The 23,968-nt window shown below is 49.0% G+C and overlaps 1 protein-coding gene and 1 long non-coding RNA gene across 22 annotated transcripts; one reads left to right on the top strand and one right to left on the bottom strand.

The window, feature by feature from the left end:
- Window positions 1-1,799: 1,799 nt before the first annotated feature.
- On the bottom strand, window positions 1,800-20,737 carry PTPN18 (protein tyrosine phosphatase non-receptor type 18). 21 transcript variants are annotated; one of them, XM_063712678.1, is made up of 16 exons: window positions 20,592-20,736; window positions 18,782-18,890; window positions 18,448-18,524; window positions 18,265-18,360; window positions 18,111-18,149; window positions 9,277-9,345; window positions 8,652-8,714; window positions 8,289-8,431; window positions 7,857-7,923; window positions 7,698-7,775; window positions 7,516-7,605; window positions 7,193-7,281; window positions 6,016-6,230; window positions 5,552-5,626; window positions 5,272-5,335; window positions 2,048-3,082 (listed from the first exon to the last, which is right to left on the bottom strand). In XM_063712678.1, the coding sequence occupies exons 1-16, from the start codon at window positions 20,682-20,684 to the stop codon at window positions 2,860-2,862; spliced, it is 1,590 nt and encodes a 529-aa protein (XP_063568748.1). In that variant the 5' UTR covers window positions 20,685-20,736; the 3' UTR covers window positions 2,048-2,859. The 21 variants fall into 21 exon arrangements, with proteins under 21 accessions (XP_063568737.1, XP_063568740.1, XP_063568736.1 ...); XM_063712682.1 differs by lacking the exon at window positions 2,048-3,082 and adding an exon at window positions 3,124-3,862; XM_063712666.1 differs by adding an exon at window positions 1,955-2,041 and having other exon boundaries at window positions 2,820-3,082; window positions 7,193-7,605; window positions 18,265-18,524; window positions 20,592-20,722.
- LOC134759573 (uncharacterized) lies at window positions 6,062-13,125 on the top strand. The gene is made up of 2 exons (XR_010135945.1): window positions 6,062-6,181; window positions 6,682-13,125. It is a non-coding gene; the product is annotated as an uncharacterized LOC134759573 (long non-coding RNA).
- Window positions 20,738-23,968: the final 3,231 nt, after the last annotated feature.

Here is a 23,968-nt window from a genome sequence, read left to right as displayed (position 1 = left end):
TTGCCAAGACATGTTAAATGAGATAATATAAAAATTCCCACTTCTGGTACCTGAAAAAGGCTTAGGGCTGGAGAGGTGATATCGTTCAGCTTGCTGACCTCATCAATCATCTGTCCCCAAACAGACAGGCAGACAGATCTCTTGGAGAAGTCATCCTCAAAAGTAAGGCTGCAGGGCCAGGATCTGCTTGAGAGCAATGGAATCCAATGGAAATCACTTCTCAAGTACACTTTATGTTTGGACATTTCTCAGCTCTTAAAGCTTCTTACATTGATTGGATGCTGGTATGGCTCTATAAACACTTGTCTTTTTCATATACTCTTAAGGATTCATGTCTCCTCGACCATTTTGTATATTCTAAAATAACTATGCCATAAAATAAATGAAACAATTCCCACTTACTGCATAGTTTATTCAGATATTGATCTTATGTTTGGGCTGAACTTAGCTATAACTGAACAAAGAGTGATAAGCCATCGTTGCTTAGTGATATTTTCTATCACCTTCACTGAGGCTGCAGTTGGCATTCTGCAGGCTCTTTCCAACAAGTCCATTTCTCTGGTACACAACTGAGCAATTACACTGACTGAGCTGAAATCCACAAGCATTTGTGGAGCACTGCTCTGTGCAGGGGAAGCTCCAAACACCTAGGTGGCAAAGAGGAGCAAGACCCATCCCTGACCCACAGAACCTGCCTGTAGCCCCCGGATCCTGCCAGCCCAGGGCAGGGGTGTGATGTGGTGGACACCAAGTGCTCTAGGAGCAGTGTGAGGGAAGAGAAATTCTGGAGAGAGAGAAGGCCCCATGTCCCCAGGGCAGGTGAGATGTGAGCTGGGTCTCCCGGGATGAAGGAGACTGGGCCAAAGGAGAGGGTAGGGAGGAGCACTCCAGGAAGGCAGTGAAGTTTGGTGGAGCACTGACGGTGGGTGGGAGGCAGGAGAGGAGGCGGGAGCAGGGCCTGGAGGGTAAGGTTACCAGGGGCTGAGAAGCCATTAGACTCTCAGCAGCAGCCCTGAGCTCTTAAGCCTGTGCTTTGTTTTTTATCAAGCCCCCCCACCATGTTAATATCAGGGAAGTTCAGGGGATCCCTATGTCAAGTGGCAATTCCTCACCCTCCCCTTCTGCTGCATGAGGTCAGATATCAGTTGCCCAATATCCAGCAGCAACTTTTAATACCATGTTTTGTTTCTGAAGGTAGCAAGGACATGTAAGCTTGGGAGTATGTGAAAAAAATCACTGAATCGAGAGTTAGAAAACAGAAACAAAGTTTTCATCAATTATGTAAAGCAGCTCTCTGCCCCTGAGATTGAAAACAAACCTAGCCACAAACGGGGCCTAGTTTTCTCTCAGGACGTCATGGTCTAAGACAAACGAATGCCATACAAAGGAGAGAAGTCAAGGAAGGGGATGTTGAAAGCAGAAAAGGAGAAGTAACTAACTCCTGTGAAAAGGAGGCGTCATCAGATCCGATCCTACTTGGAAACTGACAGCTGAGCCTTCACTGTTCCTACTGGGTCAGAAACAAAGCAACATGAGTATGGTACCTGCAACGGTCCCATTGACCCCCATGTCCCATGGGGGTTTGTGAGAGCCCAGACAGATGCTGTGCACCCAGTGGGCTGCACTGCGGAAGAGGAGCCCTGAGCTCAGGGCATATCCAGAGGGAAACATCACCTGCTGCAGTGCCCTATTGCAAACACAGCTCTGAGATGCCCAGTTCAGGAGCGGCCAGGCCTTGCATTGCTGGATACCCAGTGTGTGAGTTTCCTGTGGCTGCCATAACAAATGACTATAAACCGTGTGGCTCAAAACAGATGTTTATTCTCTTACAGTTCTGAGGTCCCAAAGCCTGAAACTGAGGGGTCAGCAGGGTGGTTCCCTCCGCTGTCTGTGAGGGAGAATCAGCCAGGCCTCTCTCCTGGCCCCCGGCGGTTTGCTGGCAATCTTTGGCATTCCTTGGTTTGCAGACGCTTCATCCCCATCTCTGCCTCCATCTCCAATGACCTTCTTCTCTCCGTCTCTGCGTCTCCCTCTCCTTTCTCTTATAAAGACATCAGTCATTGGGTTTAGGGCCCATCCTAAATCCAGGATGATTTCATCTCCAGGTATTTTAATTACATTTGCAAAGACCCTTTTTCCAAATAAGGTCGCATTCACAGGTTCTAGACGTTAGGACTTGGACCTATCTTTTTGGGGGCCACCATTCAACCCACTACCTCCAGGAAAGACCTGTAGGAGAGCAAAAGACGGGTGGAGGATTGGCTCTCCCATTGCTGGGCTTTCTTAACAAGAGAATGGTTTTTATGTCAGCCTGAAGTAGTGATCTACATGAGCAAAGACATGGGTCTGGAAAGGGGAAGAGAATATTTGAGACGAGATATCATACTTTACTAGAAGTGAGGAAACCCGGAGTAAATGGTGTGAGATAAATCAGCCTGCACACTTCCTAAGTGTCAGTGCTGTTCTAGGAGCTGGGACAGTAGCTGTAAACCAAACAAAAACTCCTGCTCTCACGCAGCTTACATTCTGATCAGGAGAGACAGATAGGAAACAATATTAAGAGGTAAATGTTCAAATATATTAGAGGCAGAATCTAGGAGAAAAGTATCCAAGGCAGAGAGAATAACCAGGGCAAATGCCTGAGTGGAAACTGTGCTTGCCATGCTGGGCCAGGAGTGAGGCTACTGGGTGTGAAGTCAGAAACCAAGAAGGTGCAGAGACTGGACCCTCCTCGCACGCTGACAAGGTGGCCTGCACAGCTCCACATCACATTCACATGTGTATAGAACACCAGACCAAGGCCGGGCGCAGTGACTCACGCCAGTAATCCCAGCACTTCGTGAGGCCGGGGCAGGTAGATCACGAGGTCAGGAGTTCCAGACCAGCCTTGCCAACGTGGTGAAACCCCATCTCTACTAAAAATACAAATATTAGCTGGGCATAGTGGTACATGCGTTTAATCCCAGCTACTTGAGAGGCTGAGGCAGAAGAATTGCTTGAACCTGGGAGGCAGAGACAGAGGTTGCAGTGAGCCAAGATTGCGACATTGTACTCCAGCCTGGGCGACAGAGCAAGACTCCATCTTTGGGGAAGAAAAAAAGGAAAAAAAAACAGACCTCTGAATCGGAGAAATGGACAGTTTATTACTCACGGTGAACACAGCAGCCAGAACAGTATCTTTAGTCACTTTCCCATGCCACTATTCCCAAGAAGAGGGGATGTGGATCGTGCCACCTGAGCAGGCAGTGGGTCTGCATCCCAGGAGAGGGACCCGAAACTGGGAGACTTGGAGATTTTATCAGGGCTGTGGAGGACCTGCCTTTCCTCTCCTCCAGAGATAAATGACTCATTATCCAGCAACACAGAGGTCAGCACTGACCTCACCAGCAGCAGGCTCACAGGTGTGGCGGGGCATTGGGAGAGTGTGACGTGGCACAGGGTCAGCTCTTTCACGAAAACAGAGAAACGGGGCAGCTCTAGAGTGGGAGTAGGGGCACAGAGAACAGGAAGGAAAGGTGGCCGGCGAAGGTATGATAGCACACCGGCTCCCACTGTGGGCACCCAAACCCAAGCCTCCTGGGAAAGTCTGGGAACTGTTAAAAATTCACACCTCAGCATCACCCTGCCAAGCGGTGGGGTGGGGTACATACACATCCCCATCATTCCCTGATTGAAGGCTGCAGGAGAGTGGAGTTCATGCCAAGGCACTTGAGATCAACCACGGATGCAGCCAGGCAGAGGCAGAGGAAGGCTGGCCCTCACCCAGAGAAGGGCAGGACAGGGGTGGACATGGGGCCCAGGGCACTGCGGCAGTGCATACAGGGACCTGGGCAGGCACAGTGTCAGTCAGAGGTCCAGAGACCTGAAAGTGAGAGGAGCAGGACCCTTGAGGTTCAGGGAAAGAGCATCTTATACTTTTTCCATTTTGCAGTGACTTGGAGATTTGTCCACACCAGTGCACAGAGACGCGTCCTCCTTTTTTTTCTTTTAACAGCTGCTTAATGTTTTATCCTAGCAGGAACCCTACCATGGGCCATTTAAAGTGTTTCAAATCTTAGGGGGCTGAGCCTGGTGGCTCACACCTGTAATCTCAGCACTTTGGGAGGCTGAGGCAGGAGGATTGCTTGAGCTTGGGAGTTCAAGACCAGTCTGGGCAACATGGCAAAAACTCATCTCTTAAAAAAAAAAAATTAGACCTGTAGTCCCAGCTACTCGGCAGGATGTGTGAACAGCAAGGGGTCAGTCTGGTTGGGAGTTTGTCTGGCTGGGGTCTGGCTGAGGTCTGTCTAGATAGGGCCTGATTTGCTGGGGGTCCATCTGTCTGAATAGCCGGAGATGTGTACTCATTTGGGGGACTTGTCTGTCAGTCTGGAGGATCATGTCTGACTAGCCGGGGTCCATCCATCAAGACATCAAGATGAGACTCTGGCCGGCTGGCTGGGATGTCAGGATTCCATGTGGCTGATGTCTGTCTGTCTGGCCAGAAGGTCTGTCAGCCAGCCAGCCCACCTGAGGGTGGGGGTGGGGTCTGAGAACTCTGTGTGTCTGTTCAGCAGGGGATCTGTTTATATCTGTCTAGTAATCTGTCTAACTTAGGGGGTCCACCTGGCTGTCCAGCTAGCAGAGGTGTCTGTCTTTTGGGGGCTCTGTTTGGTGGTGTCTCTGGCTGCACTGGTCTATCAAGCTGTTGGCTGGTCTCTCTCTCTCTGGCTGGGGGTCCCTTCGTCCACCTGTGGACTGTATCTCTGAAGGTTTGGCTGTCTGTAAAGGTTGGTGGTCCATCTGTCTGCCTATCTGGAGGTCTTTTTATCGGTCTGCCTGGGGTTAATCTGCTTGGCTGTGGTTATGCCTGGCTTAGTTCCGCCTGGATGGCGAAGTGTCCATCCACTTCTCTGTGTGGTCCCCTGAGTGTCCAAATGAGGGAGGCTCAGGTGCTGAGGATGGACTAGTGCTATGTGGTGAAGAGAGCAGTCTCTGGAAGCTCATCTGTCCCTTCTCCCCTTCATAACTCGGGGTCATGCCCCTTCCTGATCTTCTTTCTTGAATATGCTCTGTGCAGCCTCACCAGCCATTATACGCTAGCTACCTCCTCCAGCCTCAAGCCTTGAATGCTACAGTCACTGGGGCAAAGCCCCCACATTTCCCACCCTGAGACACTTTTACTTTGATCCAGGCCCACTGTTTCCATTCTGCACACGGCGCTCAGCAGCGCTGGGGCATCAGCAGTCCGAGCTCACAAGAGGCAACAGGCAGGAGCTGGCGTAGACTTACACCCGGGTCCACTCAGCAGGCGGGTCCCGGGGCCCCTTCGGCCTCCCAATGCGCAGGTTGAAACCTGGGAGAAGAAGGGCGCCGTGGGTCTCATGGAGAAGCTGAGGTGTGTGGAGGTTGGCAGACATGAGGAAGCCCATCCCCCCGCCTCCAGGTCCTCCTGGTTCACTGCAGCCACATCCACATCCACAGGGCTAAGCTCCATGCCCCATCAACCCCAGACTCCTGGGGTTCACTCAAAGCAGCAAAGTCCCAGCAACCCAGGCTCTACCTGACTTACCTAGCCCACCGGTCTGAGCTCCACCCACCACGTCCTCGTAGGCGCTAGATCCGGCAGGACTTTGGTCAGCAGGAACTGAGGGCAGGAGACCACCCACGGGTCAGCTCCGGAAGCCCCAGGGAGTCCCAAGACCCCACCCCTGGCGGGGACGCCTCCCCCGAGTCCCGAAGGGGAGAGCCGAGGGCGCCGGGCGGGAGAAGGCGCACACCCCGGACGTGGCCTCCAGCCTTTGGGCGCGGCCGAGACAAGTATTGCCAGGAACCCTGCCCCTGGACCGCGGCTGCGACCGCCAGGGGGCGCTTCCGGGGCGTGGCCAGGGACGCCTGGACGTCAGCGTCGGGGCGTGGCCAGGCTAGCAGCTGGGGTCCCCGCGGCCGCCAGGGCCTGGTGGACCACTGCAGGATTGTTCCGCCCTGCGGATCCCAGCAGGATGATGCCCTGAGAAGGAGCAAGCCTCGACTCACTGCGGCAAGGCAGCGTCCCCCGCACGTCCTCCGCGTGTGCCCCGGGCCGCTGGGCGCGCGGCGTCACCTGGCTGTAGAGCGGCGCCTCCTCCGCGCTGCGCGCCCCCGTCCCCGTCTCCGTCCCACGCCCGGCGCCCACTGGAGCCCCGCGCTTCTGCACCACCGCGTAGGTGTCAGCCATGGCGTGGCCCGGGGACCCGGGCACAGAGATACTCCTGCAGGCAGGGAGGGCCGGGAGGAAGTGAAACGGCGGCGCTGGGCAGGGCGGGAGTGGGGAGGCTGCTCAGCGCGCAAACCACGGGCTTCCTTCCCGCCGAGGCGGTGCGCTAGATGGGAGGGAGGGCTCCCTGGGGTCGGGGCCTCGCTTCTGTGTCCCTAGCGCCCTGCAAGTTAGGGGGATGAAGGAGGAACGGGGTCAGCCTGGAAGGTAATTGGGGCAGAGTGTTGGTTTGAGGGGTGGTCATTTCTGTGTCAATGTCTACTGAATAAAAGAATGCGGAAGTGGCATAGAAAACAGGAAGGGATGGCCGCAAGGAGAAGGGCCTTAAGTCTCCGCTGCGAGGGCGGCTCAATCCCATGTCCGCAGCACCCAACGTGCGGCCTGACAAGAAGGCGGCGTCTAGAATTATTTGCTGAATTTTTTGTTTGTTTGTTTTTTTGAGACAGGATCTCGCTCTCTCGCCCAGGCTGGACTGCCGTGGTGCGATCTCGGCTTACTGCAACCTCCACCTCCCGGGCTCAAGCGACTCTCCTGCCTCAGCCTCCGGAGTAGCTGGGACTACAGGTTCCCGCCAGCACGCCTGGCTAATTTTTGTATTTTTAGTAGAGACAGGGTTTCACCATGTTAACCAGGCTGGTCTCTAGCTGGCCTCAAGTGATCCGCCCTCCTTAGCCTCCCGAAGTGCTGGGATTACAGGGGTGAGCCACCTGAATTAAGGTTTGATTAGAGGATCCAGGAAAGGCCTAACTCAGAAGGTACGGCAAGCCTTAGAGGCAGAAGCAAGGGGAACACTGGGATAATTGAATCATCTTGGGGTGGGTTCCCAGAGCTCAATTCGAAGAAAGGGCCAGTGAACACTTGGCGAAGTGAACAAGGAACAGACTGGTGTTCCAAGGATGAAGAAGGGGTTAGCCTGAGAAATTGGGCAGGGAAGAATGCGGGGATGGAGCCGGGTACCTGAGGACCCCTCCTGGTGGGCGGGGTATGGCGAGAAGTGCCTGGGGAGTCCGGAGGAAGAGGGCATCGTCGTAGAGTGGGGCACAATTCTGAAGAAAAACAGGAGGGGAGGCTCCTGAGGGAGGAAGCTGGCCAGGCCTCTCACGGGGCTCTGGGAGAAAGCTCAAGACGGGAGAGCCCGATAAGGATGCCTGGAGGAGGGCACAGGTGGATGTCATAGTCAGTGCCTGCTCCCAGTAGTCCCGGGGGCTGGACCGTGCTCGGGGTCCTGGTCTCTGAGGGTGCTGATGGTGGACAGGAGAGTGGGAAAGGGGCCTCTGTACCTCTTTGATGTTCTGGTAGTGGGGGCTGGCATTCTGGAGCATGGAGCAGAACATCTGAGCCACCGTGTGGTACAGGAACCTGTACTGCTTCTGTTGGGGTGAGGGACCATCAAGAAGGGAAGGCAGGGACAAATGACAGCAGTGGGCCACTGTCCCTGAAGATTAGGAGACCCAGGGTTCACCTCTGTCTGCACGGCCGCAGGCCGCTGCTTCCTCATCTCAAGGACCACATCAAAGAGACTGAAGTCAGGTGGGATCACCTGGGGCAGACAGACAAGGCACTTGAGCAGGACACGTGGTCATGGGCAGCACACTGCACACACAGGATGCCTGCATCCTACCTGGGTCAGGAGCAGCTGCCTCACATAATCCACGGTGCACAGGACGCCTGTTCGCCCACAGCCCGCACTGACAAGAGAATCAGAGTGTGCCTGGTCAGATCCTGACCACAACCTCTTTTAGATGAGGCATTTGGGGATGGGGGTGAGGGTCCTAATGGATCCCCTGCAGAGCCTCTTGATTCCCAGAATCTTCAGATTATATCTGAACAAGGAAAACCTTTTTAATCACTTACATTTTGTTGAGCAGCAGCTGTGTGCTTATTCCCCAGTTGAGTCTGTGCTGAACAAGTGCTCACAATTATAGTCCATGGAGGTGAGTAAGGTTTCTCAAAATAGGCACTCAGACTACAAGACTAGCCCCTTGCCCTGTACTCCCCTCCATGCTCTGTACCCTCTGCCTCACCAGACCCTCCTGAAGCCCATTTCCCAAACCTGCAGTGGACACAGAGGGGTTCAGGGCCAGATCCCTGGAGGCGACGGGCTTCCTCCACCATGGCAAGCATGTGGTCAGGACTGCTGGGGACCCCACGGTCTGGCCAGGACATATACTGTAGCTGGTACACAGAACGGGACTCCTGAAACACAGAAAAAAATGAGCAAAAGACTTAGAAAAGAAAAGAAAAAAGCATTAATTGGGCATCTACTATACACCAGGCCCACTTTTAGGCATCTTCCGTTTATGTCTACCAGATAATAACTGAGGAGGTGGGTACTAGTATGATGCCCATTTTTACAGGGGAGGAAACCTCTCCCCTTTCAGGAGCCCCTTTACCTCCTCCTCCCCTGTCACAGTACCTTCTGGAATGTGACCTTGAGGGTCCTGAGCATGATGTCCTCATTCAGCCACTTCTCCTTTATCTGAATAAGGGGGGGGTGGGGCAAGTAAGAAGAGGGAGGAGAACAAAGATCATAGGTACCAAAAGACATTTATAGAAAGCAAAGCATTCCTGATTTAAAAATCAAATACAGAAAACATTTTAAAAATTCATATAGCCCAAACTTTCCCCAAAGCTTTCATTAAGGAAACATTTGACACAGGAGAAAAAGAGGAACTATTATAAAAACACAAGCCTTTTTGCAGTGAAAAGAGAGGTCTTTTGTTTTAAAATGAAACCTTTATTGTATTAAGTACTAACTGTATGTATGACTTGAGAGAGTTCCCCAAGCTCTTTTGAAATGGTAAGAGAAGTAAGAATTTCAACAACCTAACCAGGCACATTTACATGACAGAGATAACTGTGATTGTAGCCAAAATAAAAATGCAAAGGCTATCCCTATATTAAGCTCTAACTATTTGCAGGCTAACACCAGAGGGTTTCCTGCAGTATGAGTGGACTGTGGGTTAAATCATTCAACATTTTAGGCCCAACCCAAAGCCTTTCCACCCTGGGAATCTTCCCTGAAACCTCCCACAGCTCACCAGAGTGATGCAGAAAAGCCCGGTCTGCAGTGGCTCCTGCTCCTGGGCCCAGTACCGCTCACACCTTTTCTGCAAAAAGTAAGGGAGAAAAGGCAGGGAGTGAGAAGAGGGAGTCAGCTTCAGAGCTAGCTCAGTCTTGCCACAAGACACCCCAAGTGCTCGTGGTGGAAGCACAGGCAGCTATACTTATAACCTATAACAGAGGCCAGCCAACAGAGCCATCAGATTAAACACATGCAGACTCAATGGAGGTGCGCTGCTGACCATGCAGGGGAAATACAGTCCAGGATACCCTCCCGCTGTAAGCAACTAGAAACGACAAAATACATGAGCCACTATTTTCAGACACTGGTTGGCAGGCGTTGCAGTACTGTGGTCACTGAACAGACCACTCTGGCTTATTGCATGGAAGTGTCACCAGGCTGTAAGACATGAGTCTAATGATCCCACTGAGTTGAGCCAGAGACCATGGCTCAAGGAGGCAAAGGCAGCTAGAATTTGCAGGGCAGAGTCCTGGAAGGAACAGAGGTATGCAAATAAAAACAAAACAATAACTTGCATAGAAGTCCCCTCCTTGATTCTTTGGTTGAATAATCTGAATATATATAACATGAAACCCCATGAGGCCAGGCAAGAATAACTTACCATGAAAGAATAGTAGGGATCTGTAGGATGAACATTTCCTTGAGCTCATGATGAGAAAGAATTCACATTCCCTCTAGCTAGAGTGTAGAGGCATTATCAACTATAAGGGGCATTTAGTAGGGAACCTAGAATGACCACACATTAGAAGTACGGCTAAATTAATTCTAGAACAAAGGCTACTTGATCAACCATCCAAAAGTTCCTGAAAAGGCAAAACACTCAAAACAATCCAACATTTACCTGTGCAAAATTCAAAATATCAAGCATCCAGTAAAATTTTGCTGGACATACAAAGAAGCAGGAAAGTGTGACCCATAACCAGGAGAAAAATCAGTCAATAGGGAAGGGCCCAGAAATAACAGTTCAGGAAAGAAGCAAAAATCTTAAAATAGCTATTACAGATATACTCAAAGATGAAAAGGAAAACATGAACATGATGCAGAGTGGAATGAAAGATACAAAAAATAACCTGAATGGAATTTATAAAGAGGAAAAATAAAATATATGAAATGAAAAATCCACTAGTAGCAGAGTAGACACTAGAAGATCAATAGACACGAAAACATAGCAATATAAATAATTCAAAATGAAATGAAAAAAATGAAGAGAATCAGTTCTCTGTAGAAATATACCGAACAGTCTAGTGTATGTGCACATGGAGTCCAGAAGGAAAGGAGAAATGGGGATAACAGAAACTTTATGTGAAGAAATAATAGGTGGAAATTTTCCCAAATTCGATGAAACTAGGAACCCACAAATCCAAGAAAGTCAAAGAACCAGAGGGAGAATAAACCTAAACCTAAAGAAAGTCACGCCAAGGCAGATCATGATCAAATTACTGAAAAAGAACGAAGAAGAGAAAATTTTTTTTTTTTTTTTGAGATCCTTGCTCTGTCACCCAGGCTTGGAGTGCAGTGGCTCAATCTTGGCTCACTGCAACCTCCAGCTCCCGGGTTCAAGCAATTCTCCTGCCTCAGGCTCCCGAGTAGCTGGGATTACAGACACACACCACCACGTCCAACTTTTTTTTGTATTTTTAGTAGAGACAGGGTTTCACCAGGTTGGCCAGGCTGGTCTCGAACTCCTGACCTCAAGTGATACACCTGCCTTGGCGTCCCAAAGTGCTGGGATTACAGGCAGGAGCCACTACACCCGGCCCCAGAAGAGAAAATCTTAAAAGCATTACGCACAAAAAGGCACATCACATACTGAGGAACAAAATTAAGAATTATAGCAACATTTTGTCAGAAACGGCAAGTCAATGGTATGATATCCTAAAAATGCTGAAAACCTTTTCAGACAAATGAAAGCTGAGGGAATTCATCACAAACAAATCTGCATTATGAGAAATATTAGAGTAAGCTCTTCAGATGCTTACAGACAGTGGCTGCTGCCTGTAATCCCAGCTATTTGAGAGGCTAAGGCAGGAGGATTGCTTGAGGCCACTTCAACACCAGCCTGAGCAACATAGCCTGTATCTTAAAAAAAAAAAAAAAATTAGCTAGGTGTGTTGGCAACATATCTAGCCTGTACCTAAAAAAAAAATGGAAATACAGATCTACACAAAATAACAGGGAGAAAAGTAAGTGGCTAAATGTAAAAGATATTTCATTTTAAACATCTTTAAAAGATAATCTAGTGAATTTTATCAAAGAGGAATTAATACCAGCCTTTCACAAACTCTTGCAAAAAACGGAGAGGAACCATTTCCCAACATATTGTATGAGGCAAGTATTACCCTGGCACCAAAACCAAAGACATCACAAGAAAAGAAAACTACTAACCAATATCTCACAAACATAGACACAAAAATTCTCAATGAAATACTAGCAAAGTATTAAACACCATGACTAAGTGGGATGAATTCCAGGAATGCAAGATTGGTTCAACATATGAAAGTCAATGTCATACACCATATTAGTAGAATACAAAACAAATGATCATCTGAATAGATGCAAAGAACAAAATTTTACAAAACCCAACAGTCTTTCATAAAAAAGTTCATTAGAAACTCAGTGCCCAGGATTTTTATTGGGGCACCTTCTGCACAGAATGTAGGCACACTCTGCCTAGCCTGTACCAAAATGTCAGACTACCAGCAGGAGAACAGGTGTTCTGCATAAAGCATATTGTTTGTATTAACAGTTCAGGCATAGTGAGCCACTGTTATCAGAAACCTAGGTTTCTAGAGGGCACCCAAGAGTCAACCTTACAGGAAGGCCTTTCTAAGCATAAACAGTTATGCTTGCCATGTTTAACTCTTCTGCACAGCAAGGGACCTACCCAAAAGAGCCAAAACAATCTTGGAAAAAAGAACAAATTTAGAAGACTCATACTTCCTGATTTCAGAACTTCTACAAAGCTATAATAATCAAAACTATGTTACACTGGCACAAGGATAAACACATCAATCAACTTAATAAAATTGAGAGTTCAGAAATAAACCCTTATATTTATGGCCAATTAATTTTCAACAAAGGGGCCAAGACCATTCAATGGGCAAAGCATAGTCTTTTCAACAAATGATGCTGGAACAACTGGATAGTCACATGCAAAAGAGTGAATGTGGACCTCTATCTCACATCACATACAAAAGTTCATTCAAAGTAAATCTGAGACCTAAATGTAAGCAAGAAAACTACAAAACACTTAGAAGAAAAAACAGAAGTCTTTATGACCTCTGATTAGATGATGACTTCTTAGATACACCGAAAGCACAGCAACACAATAGATTGGAATTAAAATTTCACAAGATGTTTGTGCTTCAAAACACACCATCAAGAAAGTGGAATGACAACCCACAGAATGGGAAAGACATTTTAAATCACGTACTGATAAGGGACTTATATACAGAATAACACTTACAACTCAATAATAAAAAGACAACCCCAAATAACCCAATTTTAAAATGAATAAATGACCTGAATAGACATTTGGCCAGAGAAGATATACAAATGGACGAATAAGCACATGAAAACCAAAACCACAAGGAGGTACCACTTCCCACTCATTAGGATGGCATATATGTCATTGTCATATGCCACATAATGATGTTTTGGTTAACAACAGACCACATATATGATGGTGGTGCCATAGATTATAATGGAGCATATGTAGAAACCTGATACATGGCACTTGATATTGACACTGCATATTAAGTTGGGGAAATGATTGGTACTCAGCAATGGTGCTGGGATATTTGGTTTTCCATATGAAAAATACATAAATAAAAAATGTATATACTATCTATGTTTGTGTAAGTATACTCTATGACGTTTACACAATGACAAGATAGTCTAACAATGCAGACCATATCCCTGTCATTAAACTACACATGTCCCTCCCTTTCTCTCTCTCTGCTGATGGGAACGTAAAATGGTACAGCCACTGTGGAAAACAAAATGTTAAACATAGAGTTATCATATGATCCAGCAATTCCACTCTAGGTGTATACCCAGGGAACTGAAAACAAGGATTCAAACAGATACTTGTATACCAATTTTTTGTCGTTGTTGTTGTTTTGAGACGGAGTTTCGCTCTGTCGCCCAGGCTGGAGTGCGGTGGCGCGATCTCGGCTCACTGCAAGCTCCGCCGCATGGGTTCACGCCATTCTCCTGCCTCAGCCTCCCGAGTAGCTGGGACTACAGGCGACTGCCACCACGCCCGGCTAATTTTTTGTATTTTTAGTAGAGATGGGGTTTCACCGTGTTAGCCAGGCTGGTCTCGATCTCCTGACCTCATGATCCGCCCACTTCGGCCTCCCAAAGTGCTGGGATTACAGGCGTGAGCCACTGTGTCCAGCCTGTATACCAATGTTTGTAGCCGCATTATTTACAATAGTCAAAAGGTACAAACAACCCAGATGTCCAACAGGTGAATGGATAAACAAAATGTGATATATACATACAATGAAATATTATTTGGCCTTGAAAACAGTGAAATTCTGATACACACTGCAACATGGATGAACCTTGAAAAAAGGACAAGTATTGTATATTAGTGTATTCCTGATTCCACTTGCAGGAGGTACCTAGAATAGGCAAATTCATAGGGACAAAAAGGAGAATAGAGGTTACCTGGAAATGGGGGAATGGGGAGTTATTGTTTAATGAGTACAGAATTTCTGTTTGGGATGATGAACATGTTCTGAAAATAGTAGGAATGGTTAATCCATTGTGAATGTACTTAATTCAATTGAATTGTACACTTGAAATGGTTTAACTGACAAAATTATTTTTAACATTCCTCACTGAGCACCTATAAACGGGCAAATTTTATGTTATGTATATTTTACCACATCATTTAAAGAAAGACACAATGGCATACCACTTCACATCCCCTAGGATGGCTATAATTAAAAAAAAGACAGTAACAAGCCTCAGGGAGAAGAAATGGGGACCCTCAAACATTGCCATGGAAATGTAAAATGATGCTGCTGCTGTGGAAAACAGTTTGGCAGTTCCTCAAAATGTTAAAAATAGAGTTTCCATACGGCCCAGCAATTCCCAGCAATACCCAAGAGACATGAAAACACACATCTACACAGAGACTTGTATATCAGTGTTGATAGCAGCACTGTTCATAATAGCCAAAAAGTAGAAAGAACCCAATTTCTGTCAACCTATAAGTAAAATGTGGTAGATCATTCAATGGAATAGTATTCAGCAAACAAAACAAAACAAAACAAAAAAAACATGCTAAGCAAAAAAAGGCTACATATTATATGATTCAATTATATGAAATGTCCAAAGTAAGCAAATCTATAAAGATAAAAATAGATTAGGGATTGTCTAGGGCTGTAGAGGTTGCTGGGAAATGGGGAGTGACTGCTAATGGATATAGGATTTCTTTTCTTTTTCTTTTTTTCTTTTTTTTTTGAGAGACAGCATCTTGCTCTGTCACCAGGCTGCAGTGTAGTGGTGCATCTCGGCTCACTGCAACCTCCAACTCCCTGGTTCAAGCTATTCTCCTGCTTCAGCCTCCCGAGTTGCTGGGATTACAGGCATGTGCCACCATGCCCAGCTAATGTTTGTATTTTTAGTAGAGACGGGGTTTCACTATGTTGGCCAGGATGGTCTTGATCTCCTGACCTCGTGATCCACCGGCCTCAGCCTCCTAAAGTGCTGGGATTACAGGCATGAGCCACCATGCCTGGCCTGGATTTTTTTATGGAATGATGAAAATGTTCAAAAACTTATTGTGGTAGGCCGGGCACGGTGGGTCACGCCTGTAATCCCAGCACTTTAGGAGGCTGAGGCAGGCGGATCACGAGGTCAGGAGATCGAGACCATCCTGGCTAACACGGTGAAACCCCGTCTCTACTAAAAATACAAAAAATCAGCCAGGCGTGGTGGCAGGCGCCTGTAGTCCTAGCTACTCGGGAGGCTGAGGCAGAAGAATGGCATGAACCTGGGAGGCGGAGCTTGCAGCGAGCTGAGATCTTGCCACTGCACTCAAGCCTGGACGACAGAGTGAGACTCCGTCTCAAAACAAAAACAAAAACAAAAATCTTACTGTGGTAATAGTTGCATAACTCAGGAATATAGAAAAATGATGGAATTGTACACTTTAAATGACTGAATTGTATATCGATAAAGCTGTTTAAAAAGATATTCTAGAACAACTATAATAGCAGTGTACTGTGGAGTATATTTTATATATAGAACTAAAATATATAGTAACAATAGCACAAAGCATGGAAAGGGATTATACAGTGAGACTTAATCTCTACAAGAAATAAAAAACAATTAATCAGGCATGGTCGTGTATGCCTGTAGTCCCAACTCCTTAGGGAGGCTGAGCTAGGATGATCACTTGAGCCCAGGAGTTTGAGGTTACAGTGAACTATGATTGCACCACTCCATTCCCCTCTGTCTTAAAAAAAGAAAAAAAAAAAGTCCCTACAATACACTACCTACAAGAAACACACTAAAAAATAAAGATGAACATAGATATAAAGTAAAAGAATGGGAAAAGACATATGCAAACTCTAAAGAAATTTAAGGCCGAGGGTGGTGGCTCATATCTGTAATCTCAGGACTTTGGGAGGCTGAGGCAGGTGGATCACCTGAGGTCAGGAGTTTGAGACCAGCCTGGCCAACATGGTGAAACCCCATCTCTACTAAAAATACAAAAATTAGCTGGGTGTGGTGGCAGGCACCTGCAATCCCAGCTACTCGGGAGGCTGAAGCAGGAGAATCGCTTGAACCTGGGAGGCAAAGGTTGCAGTGAGCCAAGATCGCGCCATTGCACTCCAGCCTGGGCGACAAGGGGGAAACTGCATCTCAAAAAATAAAAAAAAAAAAAAAAAAGAAAAAGAAAGAAAGAAATTTAAATGGCTATATTAATATCAAAGTACACTTCAGAAAAAAATATTAACAGAAATAAAGAGAGTCATTACATATTAGAAAGGGATCCAATCATTAGGAAGACATAATCCTAAATGTATATGTACTCAATCATAAAGTTTTAAAACATGAAAAGTAAAACTGAAAGAATAGTTAAAGCAGATTTCAACATTCCTCTTTCAGCAAATAATAGGGCAAGCAGACAAAAAAAAATTGTCAGAAATAAGACTTGAATAGTGCTGTTGACAAACTTGACCTAATTAATACTTAATTGAACAGTTGGTAATTTCAACACTCTTCTCTAAGCAATCCATACATTTAGAGAAAATAAATCAGTAAAGATATAAAATATACAGTAAAGATATAAAAGTGCCTTTTAAAAAAGTCTGTCAATTGACCTAATTGGTATTTACAGGACACTCCAGCCAACCAAAGCAGAATACACATTGTTTTCAAGTACACTTGAAATTAAAGTAGAAAATGAATTAGTTGGGCATGGTGGCATGTGCCTGTATTCCTAGCTACTCAGGAGTCTCAGGCAGGAGAATTGCTTGAACTTGGGAGGCAGAGGTTGCTGTGAGCTAAGATTGCACCATTGCACTCCAGTCTGGGCAACAGAGCAAGACTCTGTCTCAAAAAAAACAAGTGGAAAATGAAAAAATCAATAGAGAAAATGAATACAAATGAATACATCCAAAGCAGTTTCTTTGAAAAAATAATAAAATGATAAACCTCTAGTCCAAAGATTGGCTGACATTTTTGTAAATGGTCAGATAAATACTTTAGAATTTACAGGCCATATAATTTATTCAACTTGCAACTACTCAACTCTGCCACTGTAGCATAAAAGCAGGCATACACAATATGTAAATAAATGAGTATGGCTGTGTTCTAATACACTGTTTACAAAAAACAGGCAGGAGCATGAAAAAAGAGATAGCGAGATAGGGAGATGAGACAGACAGAGAGAGAACACAAATTACCAAAATCAGGAATGAGAAAGAGACATGACTACAGATCATACAGGCTCCACCATCAGCTAGTCACCCCAGGGAACCCCCACCCCATCCATGGAGCAGGCAAGAATGTAGAAACCACATGAAGCTATGTGCCTTCAGCCTTCAATGTTGACATGCATTTATTTATTTAGTAACTAATTTATGTTAACAGGCAAAACAAAAATCCCTGGCCTTGTTGGTCTTACCTTCTAAATCAGGGAGATTAAGAATAAACAATGTACATAATACATTTGTAGATTATCCAGTGTGTTAGGAGTTCATAAGAACTGTGAAGAAAAGAGGAAAAGTAGGACAAGGGAGGGAGAATGGAAGTGCTGAGAGTTTAAAATGGTGTGAAGACTCACCCAGGAAGGTCTCATTGAGGAATTAACATTTGAGCAAAGACCTGAAGGAGGTGATAGAGCAAGCCACAGGGAAGGATGTCCTAGGCTGAAGGAATAGCCAAGGCACAGGCCCTGAGGCAGAGCCATCCCTGGAACATGGGAACAGCAGAGACCAGAGTTGTTAGAGTGGAGTGAATAAAGGGAAGACAGGTGGAAAGAGAGATCAGAGCCTACAGGGGAAGCAGTCAGAATAGGGCCTTATGGTCTAAGGTGTGAAATGGCTGGGAAGCCCAGCAGGAGAGGGGTTGCCAACACTGGGGAAGAATAACATATCAACAAAAACTTAGAGGAACAATGGGGCTTCCCACAGAGCCACAGTAAGGTCACTCCAAGAGCTGGACCCTCGGGTCCTGGGGTCCAGGAGGAGCTAGCAAGATCCCTCCTCCCTCCTCCCTCCTCCTTGCACAGGGACATGAAACCTGGGGGCAGAGGACACCTACCCGCCCATTCTCTATCTCTCGACAGGCCATCAGGATCACCTAGACAAGGAGGGTCAGGGGAGAGGAAGGTGATTTGGGTGAGGGGGCCAGGGAAACCGCCGAGGGGGTACTTAGATGTTGACCCCACCATTGTGCCCCACCCCCAAGTGCTGACCTTGACCCCAAACTCCCAAACCAGTCTCCAGAAGTCTAGCAGGGTGTGAGGCAAGGGTCCTTGCGTGGCAATGTAGGCCAGGCTTCCATCCACGCCCTGGTGAAGGCCGAATTCACTACTGAGATTCTGCTGCTCACCCCTGGCCACTCCCAGTCCACCTCCTTCCGTGACCCCAACCCTCACCCGGATGAAGCTGCCATTAATGTAGTCGCTGTGTCCCTCTTCCCGGAGCAGGGAGAGGATTACTCGCGTCTGATCATCTGTCAGCAGATAAGGTGAGAAACATGGAGTTTGGGGAGGATAGGGTGACCGAGGCTCTGACAGCCCCCGGCTGAAAGCCAGCAGGGGACCACACACATGCAGAGATCCCACCAAGGTGCCCCTGTGGGCTGCTGAGCAGTGCAGAGGGTGAGGCTCTGGGAGGAGAGCACAGTGGGTGACTCCAGTGCACACTGACGCCTGGACAGTGGCGGGGCCTGCGAGGCTGCACCGACTCCCTAGGGAAGCCCCGACTTACATGGCAACACGTCTTTGTAGCGGTTCTTCCTCACGTTCTCTGGCCGACTGCCGGCCTCGGTGGAACACACGCCGTCAGCCTTCCAGGCGGCCGAGCGGGCCTGGATGTCCTGGTAGAGCATTATGAGCGGGCCGGGGAGGGAGGAGACAAGAGAGGAGCCAGGTCAGAGTCCCGGGCCACCTAGGCACGCTTGCAGGATACAAAGCCAGTGGCCTGGGGAGGTGAGTGCAGACCCCGACGGCACGGGGCCTGCCTAATAATAATGATACAGAAATAGCGACCCAGGGCACCTTCTCTGTGCCACTCTCTGTGCTAAGGGCATGTAATCATCACAGGTTCCTACGACGTGGGTACTATTATTGACGTCCTCATTGTGCAGGCGGGAAAGTTTATGAACCACATCGTTCAGTGACTTGTGGAAGGTCCTAACCAGGAAGTCACACGGTGAGGGTTGAACTCAGACCTCTCGGCACCCACCCCCTGCACACTCAATCTGTGACATTGTCTTGTAAGCAATAACTGTAGTGAAATATATTATGGGTTATGTAGCTAAACATATAAGACAATGTACAATGCATAGGCATTATAATGGATAACATATTATGTACAAGATACTATAGACACTGTTACTGGGAGATTATAATAATAATCAGTGAATCGTGTATTACCACCATCGTCAGGTATTCGTAATCTCAATGATAATAAGTAACACCCATGCCACCACTGTGTGCCAGCCACTATTCTAAGTGCTTTACTTGTGTCCATTGGGTCATTTAAGCCCTCATGATGCCCTTGTGTAGTGGGAACACCTAGAAGAGTGCAGTGATTCCTGCACATGCGGGAGGCAGGCTTGGGGAGCAGGGGTGCCCTCACCACCCAGCCTTCCGCATGTGAGGCCCTCCGCGCTGTACACGGTTCAGAACCCACCCAGTCGCATGATGTCATATATCTATGTTTACGTTTGTTACACACATTCTTATATTGTATAATTATATATTTTACATTTATTATGCATTTCTTAGTTTCTTATATAGAATGTTTCTACATGTGTGTAAATTACTTAGGTTTATAATTATCTGTTACTTTTTTTTTTGAGACCGAGTCTCGCTGTGTTGCCCAGGCTGGACTGCAGTGGCGCGATCTCGGCTCACTGCAAGCTCTGCCTCCTGGGTTCACGCCATTCTCCTGCCTCAGCCACCCGAGTAGCTGTCCTTAGGCCAGTTTGGTCGTTCATGTCCCCATTTCACCAAGGGAGAAGCCGAGGTCAGAGGGGCCAGATAGACCGCCTGGACCACACGCGGATGGCCGGGACGCGGATTCGGGCCCGGACGCAGATTCGAGTCCCGCGTTCACACCCTCACCACGCCACAGCCTCCGTGTTCCTCTTCGCCCTGCTCCAGCCCCTTCCTTCCTGTGGTCACAGGGGACAGTCAGGTCGCCAGAAGCGGCGGGGCCAGGGCTGTCCAGCGCAGCAGAGCCGCCCGCCCTCCCCTGCGGCGCCCGCCCCGCCTGTCCCGCCCGCAGCCAGGTTGTTCCGGGAGCGCGACGAGGACACCGGGAACGAGGGTGTGCACGGTCCGTCCCGGCCTGGCCGTGGACGTCGCGCTCCGGGGCCGGTGGGCAGAGAGTGAAGACGGAGACAGCAAAAGCGACAGAGAAGTGCTGGGGAGAGAAACACGGAGACACCCCCCGAGGCGGGGAGACACCGGGGACACCGAGACAGAAAGGCAGAGCCCGCCGGGCGCGGAGGACAGGCGTCCGCGGGGCCAGGGCCGGAGCGCGCCGCTCACGGACCCCGTGCGCCACTCACGCTGAACTCGCCGGCGAGAACTGCCCCCTCCCGGCCGCCCCGCGCTTCCAGCCGCTCCAGGAAGCTCTGCGCCGAGTCCAGGCTGCGGCTCATGGCGCCGCGGGCCAGCAAGGTCTAGCCCGGCCGCCGCGCGCGCCGCGAGTGTGGACGCCGCGGGAGGCGGAGGCCGGTGACTGAGTCTCCGCCCTGGCCTCGGCAGCCAATGGAAGCGCGCAGCGGCGGGCAGGGCGCCCCAGCCACCGTGTTCTGAGCCCGCGTAGCCCCACCCCGGGCGCTCGGGCCGCTGTGGCGGGAGCCCTTGGTCCTCGCGGGCTGCCCTGAGCAGAGTACAGCGCTGGCGCTTCCCCTTTTTTTCGGCTGCCGCGCCCACTGGTGGGGGGTGGCATGGTCCCAGGTTCGCTCCCTGCCGCTTGGGACCCGCCCCCACCTCGGGATCCGCGCCCCGGGGCCGACCTCCGGGTGCCGGCTCTGGGTAGACGGCCGAGCCGTCTCGCCGGCCCCCCCCGCCGGTCTCCTGGGAGCCAGGCCGCGCGCAGTCCGAGCTGGGGCGGGCAGCAGCCTTGGGTGGAGACGGTCGCCGAGATCAGGCTGCCCCTCGTGCCGGGGGACCCGGGGTCGGGGGCGTCCCGTGCTGTGCGCTCCAGCCGGGCCCAAGGGAGGCCGGGGCAGGGGCAGCCACGCCGTGGGAAAGGCCAAGTGGCAGTGGGATCTTGTCTATCTGTGTATTTTCCGAGGAACTTGTGGTTCCTCCTTTTCTCGGATGCGCTGGGGCACCAGGGTCAGTCCTGTGTGAGCATCTCGACCTGCACAAGCCTGCTGGGAAACAGAACTGAGGCACTGGAAGTGGGTTCTGGGGAACGAAGAGCTTCTCTTTTTTGCCTGCCCTGACACTCCCATCTTCAGAAAGTGTGCAGAGGTCAGAGGACAGCCGCTGTTCCAGCTTCCGGGATCACCGAGGGGAGGCTGGAGAGAATGGACTGGCACCTGGGTCTCTTCAAGGACAGGCCTAGGTTAGCCCCCTTCTCGCCGAGGTCGGAAGAATTAAGAGGGGTGTCACTGGAAGGGGCGTCAGTGGACACCAGTTTGAGGTCGTTGAGGAGTTGAAAGGTAGCATTGGGGCCTGGATGTGTGCCTGAGTCTGAAGGGTCAACAGGGGCATGATGTCAGGTGGTCAATTTAATTCACTAGGGGCCATCAGAGTATTTAAGGGCACACTTTCTTAAAGGTCCTGGTAGGAAGTGGTTTTGGCTTTGCTATCTCTGCCCCAGCTGCTTAACTCAGCTGTGGCAGCATGAAAGCAGACAATATAGTGTGGCTGTGTCCCAATGAAACCATTTATGGACAAAGAAATTAGAATTTCATGTAATTTTCATGTGTCATGAATTATTCTAGTGTGTGTGTGTGGCCACAGGCTGTCGTTTGCTGACCTTGGCTGAAGTGATGGAGAGATCAAAATGGCTCTGTGGGGATCAGCAGCTACGGCTGTTTGATTTATTGTGGGGTCCGCAGGGGTCACTGTGAAATTCATGTTCATCATTTATCAGTTTCATCTTTGAGCATTCTCAGGGAGGTCGGAGGTCAATAGTAATCGTTTAGGATGGTGGTGATAGGGAATTCATTGGAAGTCAGTTGGGGTCCCTTGGATGTTCATGGGGGGGTGTCAGTAGATATTAATGACAGTCATTGGGAGGCCAGTGGATACTTAGGACAAGAAGTGAAAGTAATTGTGGGGCCATTGGGATTTGGAGTGCTAGTAATTGAAGGGTCAGAAGAGTCTGGGAAGTCATTGAGAGCTCTGCTCAGTGTACGATAGTGACTCTCAGTATAATCATTGAGGGTTCGTGGATGGCCATGGAGATCCAGGGAGGTAGAATACAGAAGCATCAGTGAGCTTTCAGAAAATAAGGACATTTTCTGGGAAAGTTATGGAGGCTGAGCCCCTGAGCACACATGGTTATTAAGGGCAGTCGTTATGGGCTAGAGGATCTCTGTCCAGCAGCAGGGATCCTGTTGAGGGCCTGTCCTCATAGGCTGAGGTCTGTCTGACTGGTGGAGGGCATGTCATCCAGCTGAAGGTCTGGTTGACTAGGTGGGTGGGGTGTTCTCTCCTCTGGGATAATGTCTCTGTCCATTTTGGGGAAGGAGCCTGTCCTTGAGGGATTCTGACCTTTGCCTGGCTGGGGGGGCCCAGGTGTCTCTCTGGCCACAGGCCTATTTGGATGTCTGGCTGAGGGTCTTCCCATCTGTCAGTAATCCATCTGTTTGTCCAGCTGGGTGTTTCCCTGGGATTCTGTCCATCTGGAAGTCTGTCCAGCCAGGGTGTGTGTGTGTGTGTGTTTGGTGGTTTGTCTATTAGAGGATCTGAGTGACTAGCCAGATGCTGCCTTGTGGCCTGTGAACATTAAGTGGCTGAGGCTGTAGCCTGCCATTTGTACTTCCAGCTGCCTTGAGTGTCTTTCTGCCCTCGTGTTCACCCTCACTCCAAGCCCCACCTTATTGTTTAACCCACCTGTCCTCCTGACACCTGACCGTTCCTCATGTCTCTCCAAACATCCAAACTCCTAGCTTGCCCTCTGTTCAGCTCAGCCTAGGTGTGGGGGATGGGAAGACCCCACATCTTCCAGAGGCCCTGGCCCACCCTGGCTTTTCTCTCCTGGAGGACTGCCAGCTGTGTTCTTGCAATGAGACTCACTGCTGCTGGTGGCCCTCCTGTTCATGCTGCCAGCAGCAGTCTTGCACAGTGGGAGCAGCTGGCACTGCTGCAGAGACCCCAAGCATGCCAAAGCCCATGTGCCACGTGCCAGTCTGTCACCTGCCCACCATCAGTGTGGCCGCATGGGCCGCTCAACAGAGCCAAGAGGACGAGGTGCAGGAAGATGCACAGGGACAGATGCACAAGGCTGAGAGTTCAGCCTGCTCTGAGGCTGCAAAGGGGAAAAGAGAAACTATAGTGGAGACCCCTGGCAGGCACCCCTTCCTCTGGGATGCTTGCGGGGAGCTCCTTGGAGACTGCTGGCATCTCCAGGGTACAGTTCTTCTCCAGCTTCCTTTTTTGCTTAGTTAAAAAAGGGCAGAAGACTGGAACCAAAATGTTTGAGTTAGAATTCTGACACCATGACTTTCTCAGTATGACCTTGGGCAAGTCATTTAATTTCTATGTCTCAATTTCCTCCTCTGTAGGACTGTGTCTCTTCTTGTTGCTTTACTGTGAGAATTTAAGGAAATCATTGTATATAGAGCATTTAGATAGAACAGCACTTGGCTTGCAGTATACACTTGGTGCTATTAATATTATTATTACACTGCTAGTTTCCCTTTCTGATACTGCCACACCCACCTCCTTACTCCCTCCTCTAAGTTAAAACAAAAGTGGAAGG

The sequence above is a fragment of the Pongo abelii genome, chromosome 11 (assembly GCF_028885655.2).
Source record: "Pongo abelii isolate AG06213 chromosome 11, NHGRI_mPonAbe1-v2.0_pri, whole genome shotgun sequence".
Classification (NCBI taxonomy): Eukaryota; Metazoa; Chordata; class Mammalia; order Primates; family Hominidae; genus Pongo; species Pongo abelii.
The sequence above is the reverse complement of the archived record's forward strand: the minus strand, read 5'-3'. Positions and strand labels throughout refer to the sequence as shown.

Excerpts from the sequence above, each read along its gene's own strand:
- PTPN18 (XM_063712666.1), bottom strand. The coding sequence starts at position 20,684 with ATGAGCCGCAGCCTGGACTCGGCGCAGAGCTTCCTGGAGCGGCTGGAA. Across the intron at positions 18,891-20,591 it reads TTCTCGCCGGCGAGTTCAGC|GACATCCAGGCCCGCTCGGC; the intron begins GTGAGTGGCGCA and ends ATGCTCTACCAG. Across the intron at positions 8,715-9,276 it reads GGCTTTTCTGCATCACTCTG|ATAAAGGAGAAGTGGCTGAA; the intron begins GTGAGCTGTGGG and ends CCCCTTATTCAG.